The sequence below is a fragment of the Diachasma alloeum genome, unplaced genomic scaffold (genome assembly GCF_001412515.2).
Source record: "Diachasma alloeum isolate Michigan unplaced genomic scaffold, Dall2.0 Dall_scaffold_00181, whole genome shotgun sequence".
In the NCBI taxonomy this organism is placed as follows: Eukaryota; Metazoa; Arthropoda; class Insecta; order Hymenoptera; family Braconidae; genus Diachasma; species Diachasma alloeum.
The window spans coordinates 1,674,070-1,695,720 of NW_021680347.1; the positions used below are offsets into that span (position 1 = coordinate 1,674,070).

At 36.2% G+C, this 21,651-nt stretch overlaps 1 protein-coding gene across 1 annotated transcript in view; it reads right to left on the bottom strand.

Moving 5' to 3' along the window:
* LOC107045850 overlaps positions 1 to 3,893 on the bottom strand; it is a 52,964-nt gene extending 49,071 nt beyond the window's left edge. The window contains exons 1-3 of the mRNA XM_015268250.1: positions 3,648 to 3,893; positions 1,971 to 2,910; positions 1,253 to 1,407 (exon numbers count right to left, since the gene is read on the bottom strand). Coding sequence (XP_015123736.1) covers positions 1,253 to 1,407; positions 1,971 to 2,910; positions 3,648 to 3,893 — 1,341 coding nt within the window. The remainder of the gene's footprint in view (positions 1 to 1,252; positions 1,408 to 1,970; positions 2,911 to 3,647) is intronic.
* Between the last annotated feature and the right edge of the window lie 17,758 nt (positions 3,894 to 21,651).

Sequence of the window (21,651 nt, forward strand, 5' to 3'; positions counted from 1 at the left end):
GACCCCCTTCTGCCCCCCCCCCCGACCCCTTTTCACTGCGCACGCACTTATGGTATAAAGCGCCGCCCTCGTGCGTAACCGCTTGCTTCCCGCACTTGTTGCGTAATATACTATTTTTTCAGTGTGAAATGCGGCGCCGCGCTCATTGCGCGACCACAATCCTCAGTGGAATTTTCTTGCCGACGTTGTCCAATCGGGCCACCGGCCGTCAGCCCGTAGCAGGGGATGGAAACTCCGACTTCCCCTTCCTCTTTTATTTGATTGTGGAGGTTGAGGTACCAACCAATTTTCGTAGATTTTTGTGGTAATGCAAGGAAAGAAATGAAATAAAAAGAAAAACAAAAAAATTGATATAAAGTTTTTTCTAGGTTGCCAGTGTTGATGGATGTTGAATGGAATAATTCATGTAAAAGAACGAAAATGAATAAACAGTATATAACAAAAAAATGATGAATATCAGCTTATTTTGAAGTTTCAGTTGTTGGTGATGATTGATTACAGAGTAGAGTTAGCGGCAAGTTCAAAATAAAGTATGAAATAGATTGTTGGTAATGTGAAAAGAGTTCGAATAAAAATGAAAAAAAATATCCACGAATTTTAACTTATAAAACATCATAAAAAGTTGAATGTGAACGAGTGTTTTGACGTACGAGGACCCGATCGAAAAGATACTGCGACCAGCGGCAACGCTGTATCGCCCAAACCACGCAAGGCGCGACGCTAACCGGGCGACCACAGATAAGATATCAAGCGACCTAGCGCGATCAATGAAAGGTTAAGGAGAAGATTGAAATGTAGCAAAAATATTACAAAATTGGAAAAAATTGATAGCAATTCTGTAGCTATCTAATATGGGATTTATCGTCAGTGTCAAACTTTTGTTATAAATAAGTTAGGTTTCTGGGTACCACTCAAAGGTGTGTTATGTGACAATGGCAATGTTGCGTTGGTTGAATGCTGGCCACGCGGCATGGCCTATGCCAAGGAGAGGGAAATACTTTCTGATGTACAGAGTTATCCTTAATCGAAACACCCTAGTCAAACGAGAAGCTAGTATTCATATAAAAAATCGTCAAAGATGACTAATTTTTTTGCACTTTAAATTTATTTTTTCGGTACATTCCACGACTCAACTGTGGTATGATCGTACGACTTTAATTGATTCATGAGACTGAATTTCAAATTTCAAAACAGAGCCACCAATTCAGTCGCAAACATGACGCGCATAATGAAACAACAGATGCGATCTCACCTGGGACACCGAACTACTGGCTCGTCTAGATTCTGCCCATGCATTCGTCCCGTATCCAAGGTTGGCCTGAGCATTCTGATTTCCACCAGATCTCACACTACTCGAATTTCCATCCCTCTGGCGATACGGAGAGCTACTGCGATTGGTTGCTAATCCTGAAATCATGAATGCATGGGAAAATTTGAACACGAAACTATGAAATGGCACGATATAGAGTCCAATTTTTCTCGTGTAATCGAGTTGTCTATAAAATCCTATGAGAAATTACTTCACAATTTCATATGACCCGATCAATAACACTCGATTTTCTCTACTGAATGAGTTGAAGCTACGCTAGTCCCTCAGGTTGTTAATTTCGATATAGAGTAATATCCTTCTTTATTTCTTGGAATAGCACTGCAGTTCAAAGATATCTATCGAATTATTTGACCTCACTGACTACGATGTCGGATATCTGAGGCTCCTCTATTTCTATGATGTCCTCAATATGTTCACGTTTTCCCATGAGCACTCAAGTAGATACGGTTTAACGAGCATCGACACAGAGTTATGAGTCCATAGCGAACTACCATGACTACTCTTGGCTATTTCTTATTTTCATTATCCCTTTATTTTTTTTATGCTCAGGTCAGCGTCTGTACCAGAATTTTTGTTTATCTTATTTCTCTCGCAAAAAGTGAAATATGCTTATTGAATGAAATGGAATTTGACTACTGACCTTGATCAGCGGAGGCTCTCCTGGGTTCTTGAGGTGCAAGATTGTTTCCTCGATGATGGCGCTTCTCGTACCCTCCGAGACTGCCCCTAGGACTCCGATCAATATCAGGACCAATGCTACCCCTTGGACTACGATTGATGCCTTCCTGTTCTCCAATGGACCCCCGAGGATTTCTATCAAAATCTGGGACACCTATGGATCCTCTGGGCGATCTATTGACACCTTCGAAAGGCGCAATTGAGCCTCGTGGGCTACGTCCACCCTCTGGACATATAGATCCTCTCGGTGAGCGATTCGGATCAGGAGCGATTGAACCGCGGGGAGATTTATTAGGCTCGGGCATAATAGAACCCCTTGGACTTGGATTATGATACTCCGAAGAAATGGATCCTCTTGGTGACCTATTCGAAGATATATCAGGACATATCGATCCTCGTGGTGTTCTATCCAGGTCAATGGGTGGGACAATGCTGCCTCTCGGTGATCTCGACATGTCTGGACATATGGAGCCTCTGGGTGTCCTATCGAATTCGATATTCGCGATGCTACCGCGTGGACTTCTCGAGGTCTCTGGTACTAGGGAGTGCCGCGAGCTCCTAATGTCCCTATTTTCAGGCATGAGACTATTTCTTGACACTCCTGTTACTGCTCCTGGCACCAGACTGCCCCGAGGACTTCGGTTAAAGGATCCGTCTGGACCATATGGATTTCGAGGACTTTGTGCTCCATCCGGCATGAGTGAATGCCTTGGACTCCGCGAGCCGTCTGGTAGCAAACTATTCCTGGGACTTCGGGCAACATCGGGAACTAAGGAACCTCGAGGACTTCTACAATATTCTTCGGGAACGAGAGAATTCCTCGGGCTTCGGTTAGAATCCGGAAGTAAGCCTCGTGTCGATACACACAGCTCCGGGTCTGGGAGAAATCTTCTACCAGTTGGCTGCAAAAGTTTCGGAGCTTGTTATGCATACAGATGTTAATTCGGTACTCGGAGAAACTTTTTTCACGTGAATTAGAAAAAATATGCTGAAATTGCGGAGACAGTTCTTGAATTCAGAGAACTAATCTAAATTTGCGACTAATTTTTCTTGATTCTGAATGTGATATGCAAGGTTCAAGTGGTGTCATTACAGAGCAGATATTACCGCGATTTTTTTTCCGAAAAACAAGTTCTTCTGGCTCATCAGCTACTGAGATATTAGACATTGATGTAACACAATGAGTTTTTTCTCGCATCGGGAAACCTAATACAGCAAAATCAATTTTTCTTCATTTCAGGTGAAATTTTCCTGCCTTTACATTTGATCGTTTCTTCTATAAAAATGAACGCGATTTGAGTTGTTCTCCATGTGATCAGTGACTTTTCGCATAATGTGGGCCCAGATGGATTTTTAGCAATATCGACTCAGACTTTTTTTAATTACTTGCAAAATAAAATTTTTGGGTCTTTTGATTTCTTTTTAGTTTTGTCATAAATTAACAAAAATCGAGAACTGATCGAGGAGTTGTCGGTTTGGCGTAATGAGACACCTACTCTCACCCACCCCTACCGCAGTTACACCCACTCCGAAATCGAGCACAGCGAGTGACGGATCTCTCATGTTTAGTGTGATTTTTTTCTCCTCATTTGCATAGTTCAACAAAAAAAACTTTTTTTAAAAATTTGTTAGAACCTACTTCTTCATTATCTTCAACGTTCAATGCAATATTCGGTACTATGCTTCCTCTTGGTGATCGTTGTCTGTCCATTCCTTCACCAGGAATACTATTCTGAGCTAGATGGGATGGTCTATCAGTCGCTACGGAGGCTCTTCGCGACTTCAATCCAGCCGCCCCAGGAGTAATTCCAGTATTGCCTTGAGGAGAGTTTGCGACGCTCCGCGACGCCCTCCTGCGTCGGGACGACGAACTTCTTACAAGCATTACGGCATTCTTTTATCCCTGAAACAAAAAAACAAGTTTTCTTTTTCATTTTGTAAAGATCATTGAGTTGAATTTTTTTTGCGGCCTTCAAATCCCTTTTTCGGGTCCCATTCGGCAGTCTATTCAATCCTATGCATGCGGTTGTGGATTCTACACTGTACACGGACAGAATTAAATAGTGAACTTTACCATAGTAATCTCTCTTAGATTATGGCCATAGGAGAGATTATTATGGTAACGTAGTAAAAGGGTTTCGAACTGTCCCTACATAGTAATCCTTACTATTTCCCACGGTAATGGTTACTACGTTCCATAGTAATGGTTACTATTTTACATAAGAATGCCTTCCATGTCCACAGAAATGGTTACCATGTGAATGGAAAATGGTCCTATGAACATAGGAAGTATATAAACTCAAGACGCTTAAGGCTTAAAGTCTTTAATAAAATTGAACGAATTAAACTCTTTATTTGAAATTTTCCTATTAAATTCTACAATATTTTGGTTCAAAATTTGTATATTTATTTAAATAATAAAGCTTCATTTATATGGAATAAATAGTGTATTCATTAGAAGTCGATAATCAATTAGCAATAAACAATTTATTTAATTCAATCAGAAAATTCCTACACAATAATAAATCCTTTTCCTTCCCCATTTAAAGAATGATTCCATTTTTAACTAATAAAGTCTTTACTTATATGAAGAAAGCATTTGTTTACATTTATGAAACTATTCATTTGATATGAATAAAAATGCAATTGGACATTTAATTTAGGTTTCAATGGGCTTTATTAGGAGCTCTCTGAATAAACCCATTATTTAATTCAAAAACAAAATTGATTTACTCGTATTTCATTCCTTGATGGTATTTAATTATTTTGAATAATTTCATTATATGTTATAGAATATTCTCTGCAATATAGGAAGCTCTACCATGTTACATCGTAATTATTACTATGTCCATAGTATCTGTTCCCATTAAGCATACTATGCCGTGTAGTGACCATTACAATGCACGGAGAGAAATTTTCTAGAAAAATTCTAGTACGGAGTACTGGAAAAAATCACAATCCACCGGCTGTGAAAAATTCTATTGCTGTTAAGCTAAAATTTCTTGGTATTTCTGGTAAAATTTCTGGGGATTTCTGTGTAATTTTCACAGAAATACGGGGGAAAATTCACGTTTTCCCCAATAAAATTTCTAGTGTCGGCACTGGAATTTTTTCCTGGCCGTCACTTTGCGCCTCTTTTCCCGTGCTAGCACTAGAATTTTTCTAGAAAATTTCTCCGTGTGTTCCATGATAGCCATTACCATGTCCATAGTACTACTTCCAAAACTTAGTAACATTTACTATGTGCGGATTCCGACATGGTAATTTTACTATTTTATTTTCTCCATATATCGCATTCGCACTCCTATAGAACATAGAAGTAGCATAGGAAACCACACGGAGAAAAAAATTCCAGAATTTTTCAGGAGAAATTCAGGTAAAAATTACCGTGCCATCTGATAAAGTGGGTTCAATTGCCTAGCACCAGAAAAATTCCGGTGCTGCATAGTAAAAATTCCGGTACCGCACAATAAAAGCTTGATCCCTGACTGTTTTCTATTACATGATAAATTACATTCAATAATTAAAAATGAGTAAACATTGTCATTCAGCATATCATCCTATTAATTTTATTTTAACCTCTCCTCCATATCCTCTCTCCCATATGTATTAAAAGCAGAATGCGCGACAAACGTATGTGGAACGTTTGACAGGCCAATGTATCTCTACAGCGTTATACACCTCATGAAGAGAAAATAAAGGGCACTTATTTGATTTCTTAACCGTTTTATCACAACACTAATTAATATTTCACTGAATTAATATTATGAAAAACATTAACCTGGGGTTTCAGTAAGGAGATATGTGAGAGAGGAGGCTAGAGGAGGCGACGGAATAAATCATCTGGTCACGTTGAGTTGATGTTCGTGGTTGCGGAGGGGGGACGAAGAGTGCCGAAATCTTACGAATGCGCGATCGGGTCCTAGGATTCTGGTAGAGCACCGGAAAAATTTGCCAACCAGTGTCATAATTTTTCTCGTATTTCTCGTAAAAATTCACTGTCGCTTCGATTTTACCGTGCTGCACAAGAATTTTTCCCGCATTTATCCGAAAAATGACTCGTGCAACAGTACTTTTTCCTACTCTTTGCGGTACATTTCGCCTGGAAAGACCATCTGAACCCACTTTACTGTGCGAGCACGGTAATTTTTCTCGTACATTTCTCTCCGTGCATAGGAAACCCATGCCGGCACAGGCGGTTATTTTATTAGCAACCTCCCGTTCACAGAAGCCTCATGTTGAAAAAATCGATTCTACTTGGGATCGAACTCGCAACCTTTCGCACACTAGATTTTCGTCTAGCCCACTCGGCCACCGATGTCGGTAATCAGTTGAATACTTCTTCCAAAGATATCAAGTCTAAAAGTGATTGCTGGCGAGTCCGTTTTGGTACTTAATATTTCCGGTCTGTGGGAGCCAATTCACAGTCTCAACCGGAGTTGATAAAGTGGTACTCCGATTTCCTGTTCTACCAGATTGGAGGGGAGCGGATATCGGGATTTCGTTGATTGAATTCAGCAAGAGGCGCCTTCAATGGTATTTCTGCCCATAAATTCATCTTTCCATTCGATTTAAAAATGCGACTTTTTTATGAAATTTGATTATACACTTTCATGGCATCACACTGAGAGAAAAATCTGAAGTTCGATTTACAATAAGAAAATAGTTGAGGCAGTTTTGGTGAACGATACGATTTTTTTTGTATACGGCACATAACATTATAGTAACATCACAAGCGTAATATTTGCAAATCAAAATGCAGTTAAACTAACCAAAGTTCAAAAGTAACCACGACAAATATAATTCGACGGTGATGGAATATAGTCAGAAGAATCATATTTTTCTCTCAATGCAGTGCCTAATGATAATTCTAATTCCTCAAACATTTTATTTTAGTGCCAATGGCGACAATTGGTATAGCAAATAAAGGCAAATATAAATTGTCCTTTGCAGGCCTCTTCCCGGATGCAAATTCTTCACAAATATCTAGTGCTAGTGATGAAAAAACTCGCAATCTACCAGCTATGAAAAATTGCTAGTGTTAGTTCAGTAAAATTTTTGGTCTCTCGTGGTAAAATGTAATGAATCCGAGAAAAATTCGCGTGCTGCCTAATCAACTTTTCAATACTTGCATTGGAATTCTTCTCTGGACGTCAACTTGCGCCTGTTTTCCCGTGCTAGCATACATCGAATTTTTCTAGGGAATTTCTCTATGTTGAAGAATTGTATGTGCCACTCCTGCGAGAATGACGAACTTCTCTTCCTTTCCAGCTTTTTCCAAAATTATTTTGCACGGTTTTTGTAATGTGTTCCAGCTTCTGGAGGAATTGGGATTAGTTCGACTCTGCAAGATAGTTGTCAGTGGAATTGGGGCTTTCAGTCATGTGAATTATAGGCCGAACGTTATTTGTAGATCTCTCCACACGCGATTTTTACGTTTTCTGAGAAAGTAAGTTTTATGGCTTAGTTGAAAGGATAATTCATGGTAAATGCAGCAATTTAAAATATTTTACGATTTTATGTTCTTTTCTATATTCTATGCTATGGGATATCCAATCCAGAAGAATGTAAATTTTGTAAAATCAAGGTATTTGCTGGAGAACGAACTTATGATGAGCTGTGAAGAGCCGTCGGACTTAACCCTCAAGTACGGGGAATAAACCAAAAATAAATAGCGCTTCCAATAGATGAAAAATACTAAAAATTTGGATCGATTTTGAATTTATGAGATTGGTCTTGAAAGACGTGTCTGTATGAATTTGTTAAGGTACTACCTCAGTCGCTTATAGATGGTGAAAATTTCGCAATGTACTGGGGGTCAACAATTTGGAACATACACACAGAAAAAAGTTTTGATTTTCAGGGATATTCACTCATCTCCGGGGAATTATTGGTGATACTGAATACTGTTTAGAATGACGCTCATCAGTAATGAGAAATTTGGTGATAGATTCCTAACAATTAGAGATGGGTCCCTGAATAACAGTGACATTACCCTGACAATTTCCTCAATTCAGATTTTGACCAATCAGAGTGTGGTATTCGGGGTCACGTGACACGTTTCATACTAATAATTCCCCCGGCTGCAGGTAAATTATCAGACTGATAATTTCCCTGTAGCCTGTCAATTGTTTTCTACGAATTTGACAGATATTCCTCACATTTTGGTGAAATGTGTTCCGTAACCCTGAACACCGCACCCTGATCGGCCAAACCAGAATTGAAGAAATTGTCCTCCGAATACCCCTCGACCTTCAAATTTCATCGGATATTTTCCTTAAATTTTCCTCCATATCAACAAGAGGGATCAGTTTTGCAATAAAATCTGAAATTTTAATCTGCAAAACTGATCCCTCTCGTTGTATTCAACAAAACATTCGGGAAATATTCGATAATTTTGAAGGTCTTGGGGTATTATAGCTGAAAATTACAATGAGAAAACTTTTCCAGAAAAATTCTTGTGCAGCACCAGAAAAATTATCGCTCAGCACGGGAAAAATTATCGGGGGCACCATCATTTTTCTTAATTAAGAAAAATAATTGAGAAAAAATAATGTGCCCTCAATAATTTTTCCTGTGCCGCACAAGAATTTTTCTGGTGCTACACAGCAATTTTTTCAAGTGTGCGAGTTGTGACTCGTTCACGGTTCTTGACACATGAATCTTTCCAGAAAATGTTTTACAGTGTAGAAATGGGTTCCTTAAGATCAGTGACATTACTCCGAAAATCGGTGATGATGATTTCCCTGAAAATTAGTAACAATGTCACTAGAATTAGTGGTAATGTCACTAAAAGTTGGGGACGAAATCACTGAATTTCAGAATTTTGCACTCATTGAATTTCACGATTACGTATCCCTAATAATTGAAGGTAAATTTCTGAAAGTCTGTGATAGGTTCTAGAAAATCAGTCATATGTCCCTGAAAAATCAAAACTTTTTATTCTTTGTGTATATTCACATTAAAAAACGATTCGAAAATTTTCAATTATCTCGTCCACTCCATGTTTAAGATATGCATCATCAAAAATTGAAAAAAAAAAAAACGAAACAAAGACTGAATGTTTGACGATCCATATCTAAAAAATGGCGTGAATGAAAAATTTGAAATTTTGGCTATCGTTTTTGAATATTCACAACAACATATGACGCAAATTTCCAAAATGCTCAGCATCTGTAAGTCAGTGAGGAGTACATTCAGTTCTATATTTTCGGAAACATTCAACTTTGAAAAGAGACATGCATTCGCGCGTGAATCTAATATGTGACATGGACGGAGGGCTTGAAGGGTTAATCGTACATCCATCTATCTATAGTTTTCTGTGTAATATGTAGAACTAGTGAAAAATTACTTCGACGAAAAAAATTTAGAACAGCAGACATGAATTGTTTTTATACTTATTTAATTTAGAACTGTTTCTCATAGAATTGTGCACTGTGACCATTTATTCGATCTTTTTACCTGCTAACAAATTTACCAACTAGTTGTGGAAGTTCACCAACAAGTTGTTGAAATTCACCAATTAGTTGTTGAAGTTCACCAAATAGTTATTGAAATTCACCAACTAGTTGTTGAAATTCTTTAACTAGTTGTTGAAAAAAATTAATTACCAACCAGTAAGTAAATTCCAACAACTAATTGTTAAATTTCAACGACTAGTCGTTGAAATTCCCCAAATCATTTTCTCCGTGTCAGCGCTCCTCTATTCCATCTTCGAAAACTCGTACTTGACCTTAATCATAGCATTTTACATTGAAACTTTTCAATTCTTTTTTTACTAAAAGAAAAGACGAAAAGAGTTAGATGCTGTTAACGAGGTTTTCTAAGGAATAATATCATTCGTTAATAATTACCGAATGACATTAATAGTTGAGAATTTAGTTAACAGTAACTAAACCCTTCTATCCGTGTGGATTTTGCTTATATTTGGCACACCAAACCTTCAGTCTTTGTAATTACCAAAGGTGCAAAAGACGAAATTCATCAATGAGTCAAAATTCCGTGATGTTGACCTATCCCCGATGTTGACATTTCCAGCTATCGTCCACAATCAGGACCAGTGAAGTCCTTTTAGAATTGGTTACAAAGCGGATCAATTTTACTGAAAAGATTCAAGCCGATAGAAACCAATTTCCCCTTTCACCCAATGAACCCATTGTATTCATATTTTCGTCACGTCTGATCAGATATTTTCCCTTTTCCCTTGTTGTTTGTTTTGCTCGGATGAGGGAAAAAATATCGACATTTCCATCAACCGCATGCTCCGCCAAATCCATGGACTTCCACAGTAGCCTCTAATTGGAAATTTCAGAACAAATCGATTTGTTTTTTTTTCTCTCCACTTTTGTGTGAGAAAAGACGATATCAAGATATAGGCGGTGTTAACAGCGCCGGGAGGCGGACTGAACCGTCAATCCTTTTGTTACTCTAAATATCCAGCCTAAGGGGGGATCTTTGCCAGGTGAAATTTAACAGTCTGCGGTTGCTGGCCAAAAAAACTAGGAAAAATTTCGTAACCAACCCATTTTACCCCGTACGTCAGGCGAAAACGTTGTTTTTCCTGTTTTTGGCTTTGAAATTCTCCTCGCATCACAATTTTCATCCGATTCAAACTTTTCTTTTTTTTAAATGTTCGTAACTTTCCATAGAATAAAGCTAGGCATTTTTTCGATCGTCTCAATTGGATCATAGAGAAATTATTTTTCTGTACTACTTCTCACTTTTCCCAGTCCGGGCCTTAGTATTGACCCTCCCCCAAACTGGTCAAAGTGAAAATCACTACGGAAAAACATTGTTTCCGTTTATTGCCACTGGGGTTTTTTCGGCTGGTGTGAGGTTGGTGCGCCGAGCCGAAGGCGAGGTCTGCCAATCACACGAGCCGAAAACCCCAGTAGCACTCGACACGAAATATACTACTTTTTGGTTTACTCGTTTTTTTACTTTTTATTGTACACACTGAGAGAAAAAATTATTCCTGCCAAGGATTGATATTCTCGTTAGAAGATAATATTTTTTCAGAACGAATTTTTCCAGGACAGTCATTTTCAGAGAGTCCAAGTCTATCCTCAAAAATTACAGTGATATTGAACAATCTGATTATTATGCTACATATGACCTTGACAAAATGTTCTCCGATATCTTCCGGATTTTACAAATTGGCGATTTTCTCAGGTAAAGAAAATTGGAATAGTTCCAAATGTTAATAATTATTATTGGAGTTTCTTCGAGGTCATATGCAGAAGAATCTTCTTATAGATCACCATAATTCTCATGCTTGGACCTGATTTCGGAGCACCTGGAAATGACTGGCCTGGAGAAATACGTTCCAAAAGAGATATTTTCTTCTACTAAGAGTATGAAAAAGATATCACCAATAACATTTTCTTGGAAGGAATAAATTTTTTTCTCAGTGCAGTATAAAAATTATTATTCTGAATAATTAAACATTAAAATAGTATATAAAAAGTGTTTTGGAAGAAAAATTTTGATGTTCAACTTTTGTCAAATTTTGGTACGAAGCGAATCTTTATTCTTCACACACCAAACTGTGTTGATTATCATGTTCATATTGAAACCATTGTGATGTCCATTTTCACTCCATTCATTACTTTACTCCGCAATGAATTGTTTCCTCAGTGCAAAGGTCAAGCCGAAAGCGAGGTCTGTGCTCAGATACGTTGAATAATTTGGACTCTAGTACTCTCATTTACTATTTTTTATTTTCTTTAAACGATTTGATCGAACGGTAAGTCAATTGAAAAACTCAAAATCGATAATTTAGTACGTGGGTACTGCAGATATTAGCACTTCCAGTTGGAGTGTTGGCGAATATCTCGGATTCTAAAACAATTAGCAAAATCTTCTTGACGCTTTTTTTATAGCTCTCAACTACCTTCACAGAAAAGGTTAGTGGAATTTGACGACCTCTCTTAGATTCCGAGATATTCGGCGAGAAACGGCTGCTACACTGTTCGAAATTTACTCATGAAATTTCAAATGAAAAAGCTTGAAATTTTCAACAACGAAAAAGTTCCATGAAATTTCTGTATATTTTTTCATTGAGAAATCAGTTAATTTCTTGAATATTCAAGTAAATCTCGATTTTCAAGTCCATTCGGCACTGAAAAACCTTGAAAATTTTGAAAATTTAGACAACAACTCTTCTGAATTCTCAACCTATTCAATTTTCACGATGAGGTTGGAAATTCAAGCTTTCATTGAAAAATCAATGATTGTTTAACATGGAAAACCAAATTTTCTTGAATTTTCAGGATGAATGAGAAATTTAGTGAACGCTTTCATTTGAAATTCAATTCAACTTCACAATATCGAAAATTCAAATGACGCTGTGACTGAAATTTCAAGAAATTTCTAATAGTGTAAAAGGAATTGAGTTGAACCATTTTACTATTCTGTCGTTGAAATTACCATGATAACAATCGCTAGCCCGTGCAAGATGAGATATGGAATAATTAATGATCCTCAATGATTGGTCATCAATGAATCAGAATTCGTCGTGCCTGACACGACAACGTCTGATGGAATAGGTCAGAGTTCATGAGCACCCTCAACTATAGACTCTTTGACACCTTCCATTCTTGATGCCGAGTTATAGAATGAATTGGTCTCTTCGGAGTACGCCACAAAACTTATAAGTCCTCCCCCTTTCTGTGCAGAGAAAGTCATTATCAACAGGTCAACCGAAATCGACGCTGTTGAAGTTGTGAAACAAAATGAATACGATGAAGGAACGTCCTGCATTCTTATGCAGCCATATTTTAAAATCTCATATTGCATTACTTATTTCACCAGTATAGGGCGAAAATGTTCCAGGACTAAAATTGAAAGGATCAAACGACTGAAAATATACAGAGCTTTTCGTGATTTTCACTCAGACATTGAAAGCTACTACCTCTACACTTGACATATACTTTCACTCGCTATTTGGTATCAGATATCGATCTCTTCATGACTCTAGGCCCGATGAAGTTGTTGGCCTCTTGGCTTCACCTCGGGGCCGACAACTTTTGCGCCTTTCTTACTCATGAAAGATGCAAAAATGATATTTTCCCGTAGGTGAGGGGTACAGATGGTACACAAGCTTTACACTGAGGGAAAAACAAACAAGCTCTTGAGCCAGTCTTGGTTGGGCCAACAGAATCGCTAGTTAAAAGCCACCAAAAAAGAACTTGTTTAATTCGAATTTAACAGTTTCAGAAATGAATAATTTCTCTGCTTTCGACAACAGTGAAATAGTTTACTCAAAAGGCGAATGATTCACATGAGACGATGCCTTTTGAGGATGAAAATATCTCATATAGAGAACAGTTTAGCGAGAAATATTTTATCCCGCAGGTACAAGTAATGAAAATTTGGTACTTGAAATTACGGCTCCAAAATTAAGGGTCAGAAACTAAGGGTCACGAGGGTCAGATTAAGGGTCACAGGATTCAGAATAAAGGTCCAAATAAGGGTCATGGAGCTATATGGGGATCATATGGGGGTCATATATGAGTGATATGGGGGTTTGGGAGAGCGAGCAGGGGACTTAGCCCTCTAATAATCATATAATTATTAATATTATTTAATTTAAGAATTCATTTCTCGTCTGTAATTATTGAATAGCCGAGACAGAAAACTCCTATCTCTTGATCCGCTAAAAACTAATATTTTTCAGGAGCAAAATATGTCTGGGAGTATCGAATAACGAAGAAGTAATGTTAGAAATGATATTTGTTGTTTGCATTGAGAAAAAAAAATTCTAATATCTGTAACATATTTACTTGAGAGAAGTAATTTTCCGTCAATCACTTAATTCTCCCAGGCATCTCAACTCACGTGGCCGACAGAGGTCTCATGCTTTAAAATATTCTCGTACTCAAATATGATTTTGTCTCAAATGAACTCATTCAAATCGCATAGAAGAATCTTCAAGTATTTATTGTATTCGTGATTTTTTTAATGCTCTTGCAATATTTCAATATGTAATATATTCGTGATGTAATGCGGAAGGATAGTGATAAACGAGAATTCATTCGAGCTCCGTGAAGCGCAAACATTCTGAAATTCAAGTCATTGACAATAATTTACTTCTCACAGCTAAATATGGTCTTCATATTAGGAAATTTTTCTCTCTGTATGCACAGAGAATACAATTTTTTTGGATCTACTAAATCTATTTTTTGGCGACAAAATTTTTCCATCTCGGCACACTTTTTGGATGTTCGGTCCAAAATTAACCTTTTTGCTTTCGAAGGGAAGCATTGTTTTTGGTCGATTTTTCGATTCTCTAATTTTGGTTGCAAATGGTCTATAACGTCATGAAACGTAAAGAAATGATGTTTTTAGGGGGGTGTCTGTATGTATGTGTGTGCAGATTCGGGTTTTTGGTGATTCAATTTTAGAAAATTCAACGTAAATACGATGAAATTTGCAGCTAAAAATTTGAAATTTCGGCTCATGATAGCTATGAATGAGCCTCACTTTGGTGCTTCGTTTCAGCTCGATCGGTCAAGTAGTTCCCGAGATATAATCACTTGTTTAAATTTCGTTTTTCCGCAATATCTCGCCAACAACTGCACCGATTTCAATTTTTTTTTTCGAACTACTCGTCTCGATGGCCTCTATCTAGATCACTCATATCATGTATACCGATTTGTGCAAACTTTGGAGATATTGCCGTTTATCCGTTTTTTCATAAAAAACCTTGTACGCAAGATAAGTCAATGAAAAAATGAGCTAGCGACTTGAAATTCGGTATGCTGCTAGCTTTTGTAACATAGACGGTTTGTATTTTCGATGAGGTCAATCGGTCGAACGGTTCGCGAGATATTCAATTTTTTATGAAAATCTATTCTGTCAAATATCTCGTCAACTACTTGACCGATTAAAAATTTTCTTTCTTTAAAATATCCGTCTCGATCGCTACTATCTAGATCATTGAAAATATATATACCCGTCCATACAAACTTTTGGAGATATTCTCGTTTTTCTTTTTTTTTTTTTTTCTCATTCTTGTGCGGTTGATAACTTGTGACGGAAAAACGATATTAAGTTGAAATATGGTATATATATCTCTCTCATAATACCAAAGGTCCGTACTTTAAATGGGTGCATCGGCACTATGGAATACCATCTGGAATGAGGATTACTTTTGTGAATTTGAATGGGAAGTAACGTCATCATCAGAAATTACTACGTTTTGGGCGATACAGATGAAATCACAAGAAACTATTGAATCAGAGTAGAACAACAGACTTTTATTGACAAGGGAAGTGAGAAAATGAAAGGATTCTCTACGTGGAAATTGATAATAAAAGATTGTTGATTCAATATTGGATTTCGTTGGTGAATGTCATTGAATGGTGATGAATGAAACGGTCGTTTATATTTCCATATACTTCCCTTCGGAAGCTTACTACCAATGAAATTGGTAGAAAAAAAAAGGAGAAAAGTATAATAAGAAAAAAAGTAATGGGCATTTGCCTTCTGTCGGATAGGAGTTCTACCCCTGCTTGTTTGATACTTATGTAAAAAAAATTTTTTTTTTGGCACAAGTGAAACTGCTTTGAAAATTGTCGTTTTTGTGTCAGTGTACACGCAGTATACACGCTTCTCTATGCATATTCCACATTCATTGTGGTTATGAAACATTCTATTCCCGTTCGATTATCTATGCGATTGATTTATCAATAGTTGACTTACAATCCATTTGACAGTAGTGAAGGCCATCACGATTTTTTATTAATCATATATTAATGTAATTTCCAGTGCGTTAACTCATCCCTATTCAATTATTGACAAATTGTCTATCTGTCTTAACTGTCTCAGCGGTTAGATCATTTCTTAACTATCGACGAATATTCATTTTTTTACACGCAGTTGCATCATCAGTTGATAGTTAACCAGCTTCGGGAATATTTGACATCTCTTTCTACACTTTTAAAAATTAATTGAAATTTTATCGGCAGTTTGGTAGTAATTTTCAAGAGAGCTACAATGAATTTGAGTTGGAGGGAAAAATCATGAAACGTCAAATACCATTGAAAATTCAAGTGAATTACAAATAATAGGTAATGTTTTGAGCAGTAGGGACACAAAACTTCACCAACTTCGAATTTTCAATCAAAAACTCAATATTGGACACCAAATAGGACAGAATTTTCAGTTATCTGAAAATTTAACATGTGCACCTGACGTATCTTAATTTTTAGTAATTTTGATGGACTAATTCAACTCAAATTAGCACATGGAAATTATTACAAAAGTTCAATTTTCATTCATGTCTTCACCACATTATCAGTTTTGGATAACGAAAATCTATGAAATTTACGTGCAACTGTTTTGACAATTAGGGCAGTTATTCCATTATTTCGCAATTTTAATTCCTCCAAATACTGTACCTCAGGAAAAGCACCGCTCAACAAAAAACAATAGAATAGAAACAAAGAGAGATGAACGCGATAATAACATCATCCGACTTTTTTTTAACGAAAATTAATTAACTTGATTTTGATCCCTTGTTATGACTCGTATACATAACTTGCTTCACTGAAATATAGTGTCCGATTTATCGTCATTATAGCCCGAGATTAGTCACCATATGAGGGAAATACCGCACCATGTCGTTTTTCTTTAATTGCAATTGACCGAAAAAACTAAAAAAAAATTACTTTTTCAATTGGGGTGTCTAAAAAGTTGTAGTCGTTTTAGAATAACATAATTCCCGAAATTCCCAAAGAAATAATACATTTCGTCATTAGCGCGAAATAAACTTTTGCGGCAAATGTTAGTTTAGTGCCCTCGCCTGCGGCTTGGGCCGCAATCACATGAGCTAGAAACGTTTTTTCGAGCGTGTGATGAACAATATTTTTGGTCATAACGGCCGCAAGCGCTGCCTTAAGGCCAGAATGACAAAAAATAATTATTTCCAACAGGTGAATTTTCCCATGTTAAATGAAATTGGCCGTTACGCGACCTTGTCGGAGACTCGCTAAACGTAACCGACCAGTGCACTGGGAAAAAAAATTACTTTTGCCAAGGAATCATTTTCTTGGGAGAAGAATTTATTTTTTTAGGAGCTTATTTCTCTAGGCCAGTCATTCCCAGATGGTCCATGTCCATCTCCAAATATTACAATTATGTTGAATAATAAGATGATTATGCTACATATGACCTTGAATGAACACGCTTCATTATTTTTCAATTTTTTCAAATTCGAGGTTTTCTAACGTATAATAATTTGAAATAATTTTAAAGGCTAATAATTATCAATGGAGTTCATTCAAGGTCATATGTAATTATATTCCATAATTGAACATAATTGTAATATTTAGAGATGGACTTGGACTCCTTGATAATTACTGGCCTGGAGAAATACGCTACGCAAAAAATAAATTCTTCTCCTAAGAAAATGATTCCTTGGCAAAAGTAATTTTTTTTCTCAGTGTGTAGAGTGAATTCGGCAACGCTGGAGCCTAGACAACACAGCAGCGAATCCCTGCGGGGATGACCAGAGTCAGAGGGTCTTAGGGTGACCAGACTACACCCAGAAAAATGATTTATTTCCATCGAATAGAGTTTATTTAAATTAAATAAATAAGTCAATTCAAATAATACAAAAAAGTACCAAGTTTTTTTTCACCTTAAATAAAAGTTTTTAGTAAAAGTTTTGTTTATATTAAATACATGTTTTTTTACTATTAATAAATCTTTGTTTGAAACGAATAGATTTTTTCTTCGAACTAAATAAATATTTAGTTCAATAATTTATTATCGCTTTAAAATAATAATAAACTCGAAAAAGATTGATCGATAAATATGCAATGATTATTAGGGGCTATACATATATCACGTGAGACATTTCGGGAAAGCAGGGGGGGGGGGAGGAGAAATTTCTGTTTCACGGTTTTACTATCAGGAAGATGATGGTGAAAGAAGTTCATACTGGAGTGAAAAGTGTAACCAAAAATTGAATCAGAATGGTTCTGGAGAGCTCTAAAAACCATCCAGATTTCACGTTTCCTGATTCCTGGATTAGATTCATACGACCTTTTTCCACTTAGTTGGCCTGAAACATCCGAAATGGTCAATACGACGTTTTGCCATATAGCCCATGAATATTGTTGAAACACACTTTCGAAATTTTTTCACAAAATACATGAAAATGAGATTTTCTTTAAAAAAAACTATTTACTTGAAATAAATTGTTTGTTTAATATAATTAGATCCTCTGTCTTGAAACAAGTGACCAAGTTTATTCATTTGTAACCAAAATATTCCTGAAACGAGTAAAAAATTTCAAATAATGATTTTTATTTCATTCAAAAGAACCATTTTTCTGGGTGTAGGATTAATATTGTATCAATCAAGAGACAAAAAATTACGCATTGATCACTCTATGGGTCGATTAATTCCATTACCAAAATTATCCATATGGTTATTCCAATGAGATTTTATGTGTAATGAATATGGATAAGAGAAGTTAATTCCGATGAAGCCGAAAAATTCAATTCCATTCAGATTTCTTTATTAACTCTCTCATATATTTATTTTCATGAATACATGCTATGAGTTTCGTATCTCATCTACCTTTGATGTAACCCCAGAGTCATAAAAAAGTGAAAAAATAACCAGCAGTTTTACACTGATTCGGTTTGTGCTACCAGATGTAAAGAGCTAACGGACAGTGAAAACCTTCTCGAAATGTTTTTTAAGCTCTCCTATTTTTCACAGTTAGCCATCTCTTTCATCGCCAGCTCCCTTTATCTCTTACCTTTTATCTCTGTCCTACAGTTCCATCAACCCCTGACTTTTTATTACCTCGTATGAAGGCTTTATCCGATCATTGTCTGCAAGCTAAAGGAGAATCTCTCATGGAATCAATTTCAAGATTTTCTAATTACGAGTTCTAACTATGGACATCATTAGCGGTTAATAATCCCCTGAGGCGTATGAACTACATGCTATGGATTATATCCTCAAATACGATATGCAATTTCGTACAGTAAACTTGGAAGAGTCAGCTTCAAAGTTCTCTGAGCAGAGCAATTAACGGACTGCAACTAGTGTAGATGGTATTTGTAGCATGTATGCTAAGTTTGTTTGATAATTATTCCTGAGTATTGATTTTAGGATCTTCGATGAGCCTTTGATGCTTACTGTTCATTATAATTTGCAATGATATATTCACCTACTCAATCTTACTTAAGGAGCTTTCGCTTGAAATCAGGCTTGCGGAATTACATGTCCTACGTTTTCGAATCTGCCTCAATTATAAACATTATTGTACACTGTTGGTAATTTTCTGAAAATTAAGTAATAATTGCACTTGAATTCTCAATGTTGTGAATTTGAATTCAATTAAAGATCAAATCGTTCATGGTCGTTAATAACGTTGAGAAAGAGACATTCGCGCGCGTTGCGTCCGTTCCCTAATAAAGACTGCCTGGAACGAAAATATTCGAGGGATTATCGGGGGTCGAGTACAATAAAAAAGAAGAAAGGTGACGATTGCACTGGACAACGTAGGTTATTCAGGTGAGGAGCTATAAACAATTTAAAGATATAAAATTGAGTTTTCAATAAAGGGATTAAGACAGTCCCGGCATGATTGAGAATTTGGGAAATGTACTTTACAAATATTAAAGAGAATTGAGGATTATTCCAATAAAACGATTTAACTGTTGAATGAATACCATTGAAAAGATTCTAGTAAAGATATTTGAGGAATATTCTTGTATGAATTTTATGATTTTACGATTGTCTAAACGATGGGCATGAATCTATTATTAATTCTACGAAATTTTACTGGGAAAAATGTTTGAGTTGAGACGGGAAAATACTAAGAGATTCTAATGAGTGCATTGAAATGATTTAAATACAAATAATGGTAATTTCGCGCGTTTTGACACGCAACAGAATCTCTCATTCAGGTCGGAAATTCAGAATAATTGGGTTTCCCATGTTAGATTATCGTATGTAATGCCACAAGAGCTTAAAAATTATAAGGTATTTTGCGACAGGTTCCGTACAAATAAACGAACACTGTAAAAAATTTGGTGTTAAATTAACACCGATCGGTGTCCCAGGAAGTCCACATCGAATTTTTTTCTGTGAAGGAGTCAAGATTGTCAGATGAAAAAATCACGAGTTCTAATGAGGGGCTCACTCGACCAGGAAATCTTTTGTTTTACATATACATGAAAAAATACCAGTGGAATTATCAACAATTATTAGTTGAATACCTTGTTGACTATATAAAATAACAGTCGAATAGTGCAATTCTATTGGCTGAAATTTGGATGGGAAATATTCTCACTGATATTTCAATAACAAAATACATGAAATTTTTTTTTTTTATGCTTATTTTATATCGCTTCGAGTCTGATGAGACTATATGGCGATTGATCAAGACTTTAAAAATGGTTTGATCTCACCATTCTATCCGGCCAGGAATCGAACCTGGAACCTATCCGTTGTGAGGCAACGGCCTTAACCACTACGCCAGGCCACCGGGCCGACATGAAAATTTAACGACCACCGGTAAAAACCCGAAAGGGCATACATGTGAAAATAAATTATTATTATTATTACATGAAAATTTCGTGTGAATGAGTGATTGTTAAAATTGAAAAGATCATTGCAAAAAAAATAAAGCATAGGCGGACTTTTTTCACTGTACAAGCATCCTACTCGAAAAATTTTATCCGTTATCCTAATTCGTCCATGAATGGTCGATTTGAAGACCTCAAAATTGAATCCGGAACCCAAAAATCGACCACCTTGGTCACTTTTTTATCTAACGCGGTTGCACAACCACTTCAATTTACTCAGTGAGAATAGGTGAATACACTGTTGAAAATTGTCTGCTGCATTTTCTGTTGCAAAACCCGGAAATTTTCATCATGTTTAACTTCCACTGATGTTTCAGAAAATCTTGCCATTGAAAAATCAAATATTCCATTAATTTTCGGTTTGAATCATCTAAAAATCAATAAAATAGTTGATTTTTCAGTTCAATTATTTCGGGAAAATTGGGAAAAATAAGGAAAATTCAGGGAAAAATTGAAAATTCATATCATTTTGTTTCTGAGTATTCATGTTCCATTGAAAATTCAGTCCACTTGTGAAATTTTAGTCCCTATCCCACTGATCCTCGCACTAAAACTCATGAATTTCTTTGAATTTTACCTAAAACTTGAAATTTCATAATCAAAATCTCATGGGATTCAATGTCACTTTCATCAGAATTAAATTAAATACCGACCAAAATGCACTTAGTATTCATCGAATTCTTCATAGTCATTCAGTTTTTCATAGGCTCAAGAAAATTTTTAGTCATTAGACTTAGAAATAGTTTAACTCGTGGAATTCATGAAAAAATTCTCAACACATGGACTTAAATTGAATTGAAATTTCTGTCAATGAGAACTTTCTAAGATGTAAAACTATGAAAAATTCGACAATTATTCTAACAACTACCGAATTACTATAGAAATTAAAACTGCAGTTTATGCCAGCACAGAATTCCTAAAAATTCTATTTTTTCATTTTCAAGTATACAGCTACATATATTCTCTTTTTAGAATTTACGGGTGAATAATTTGACTGTTCATAAATATTGTGCTCCAAGGCAGGAAAAC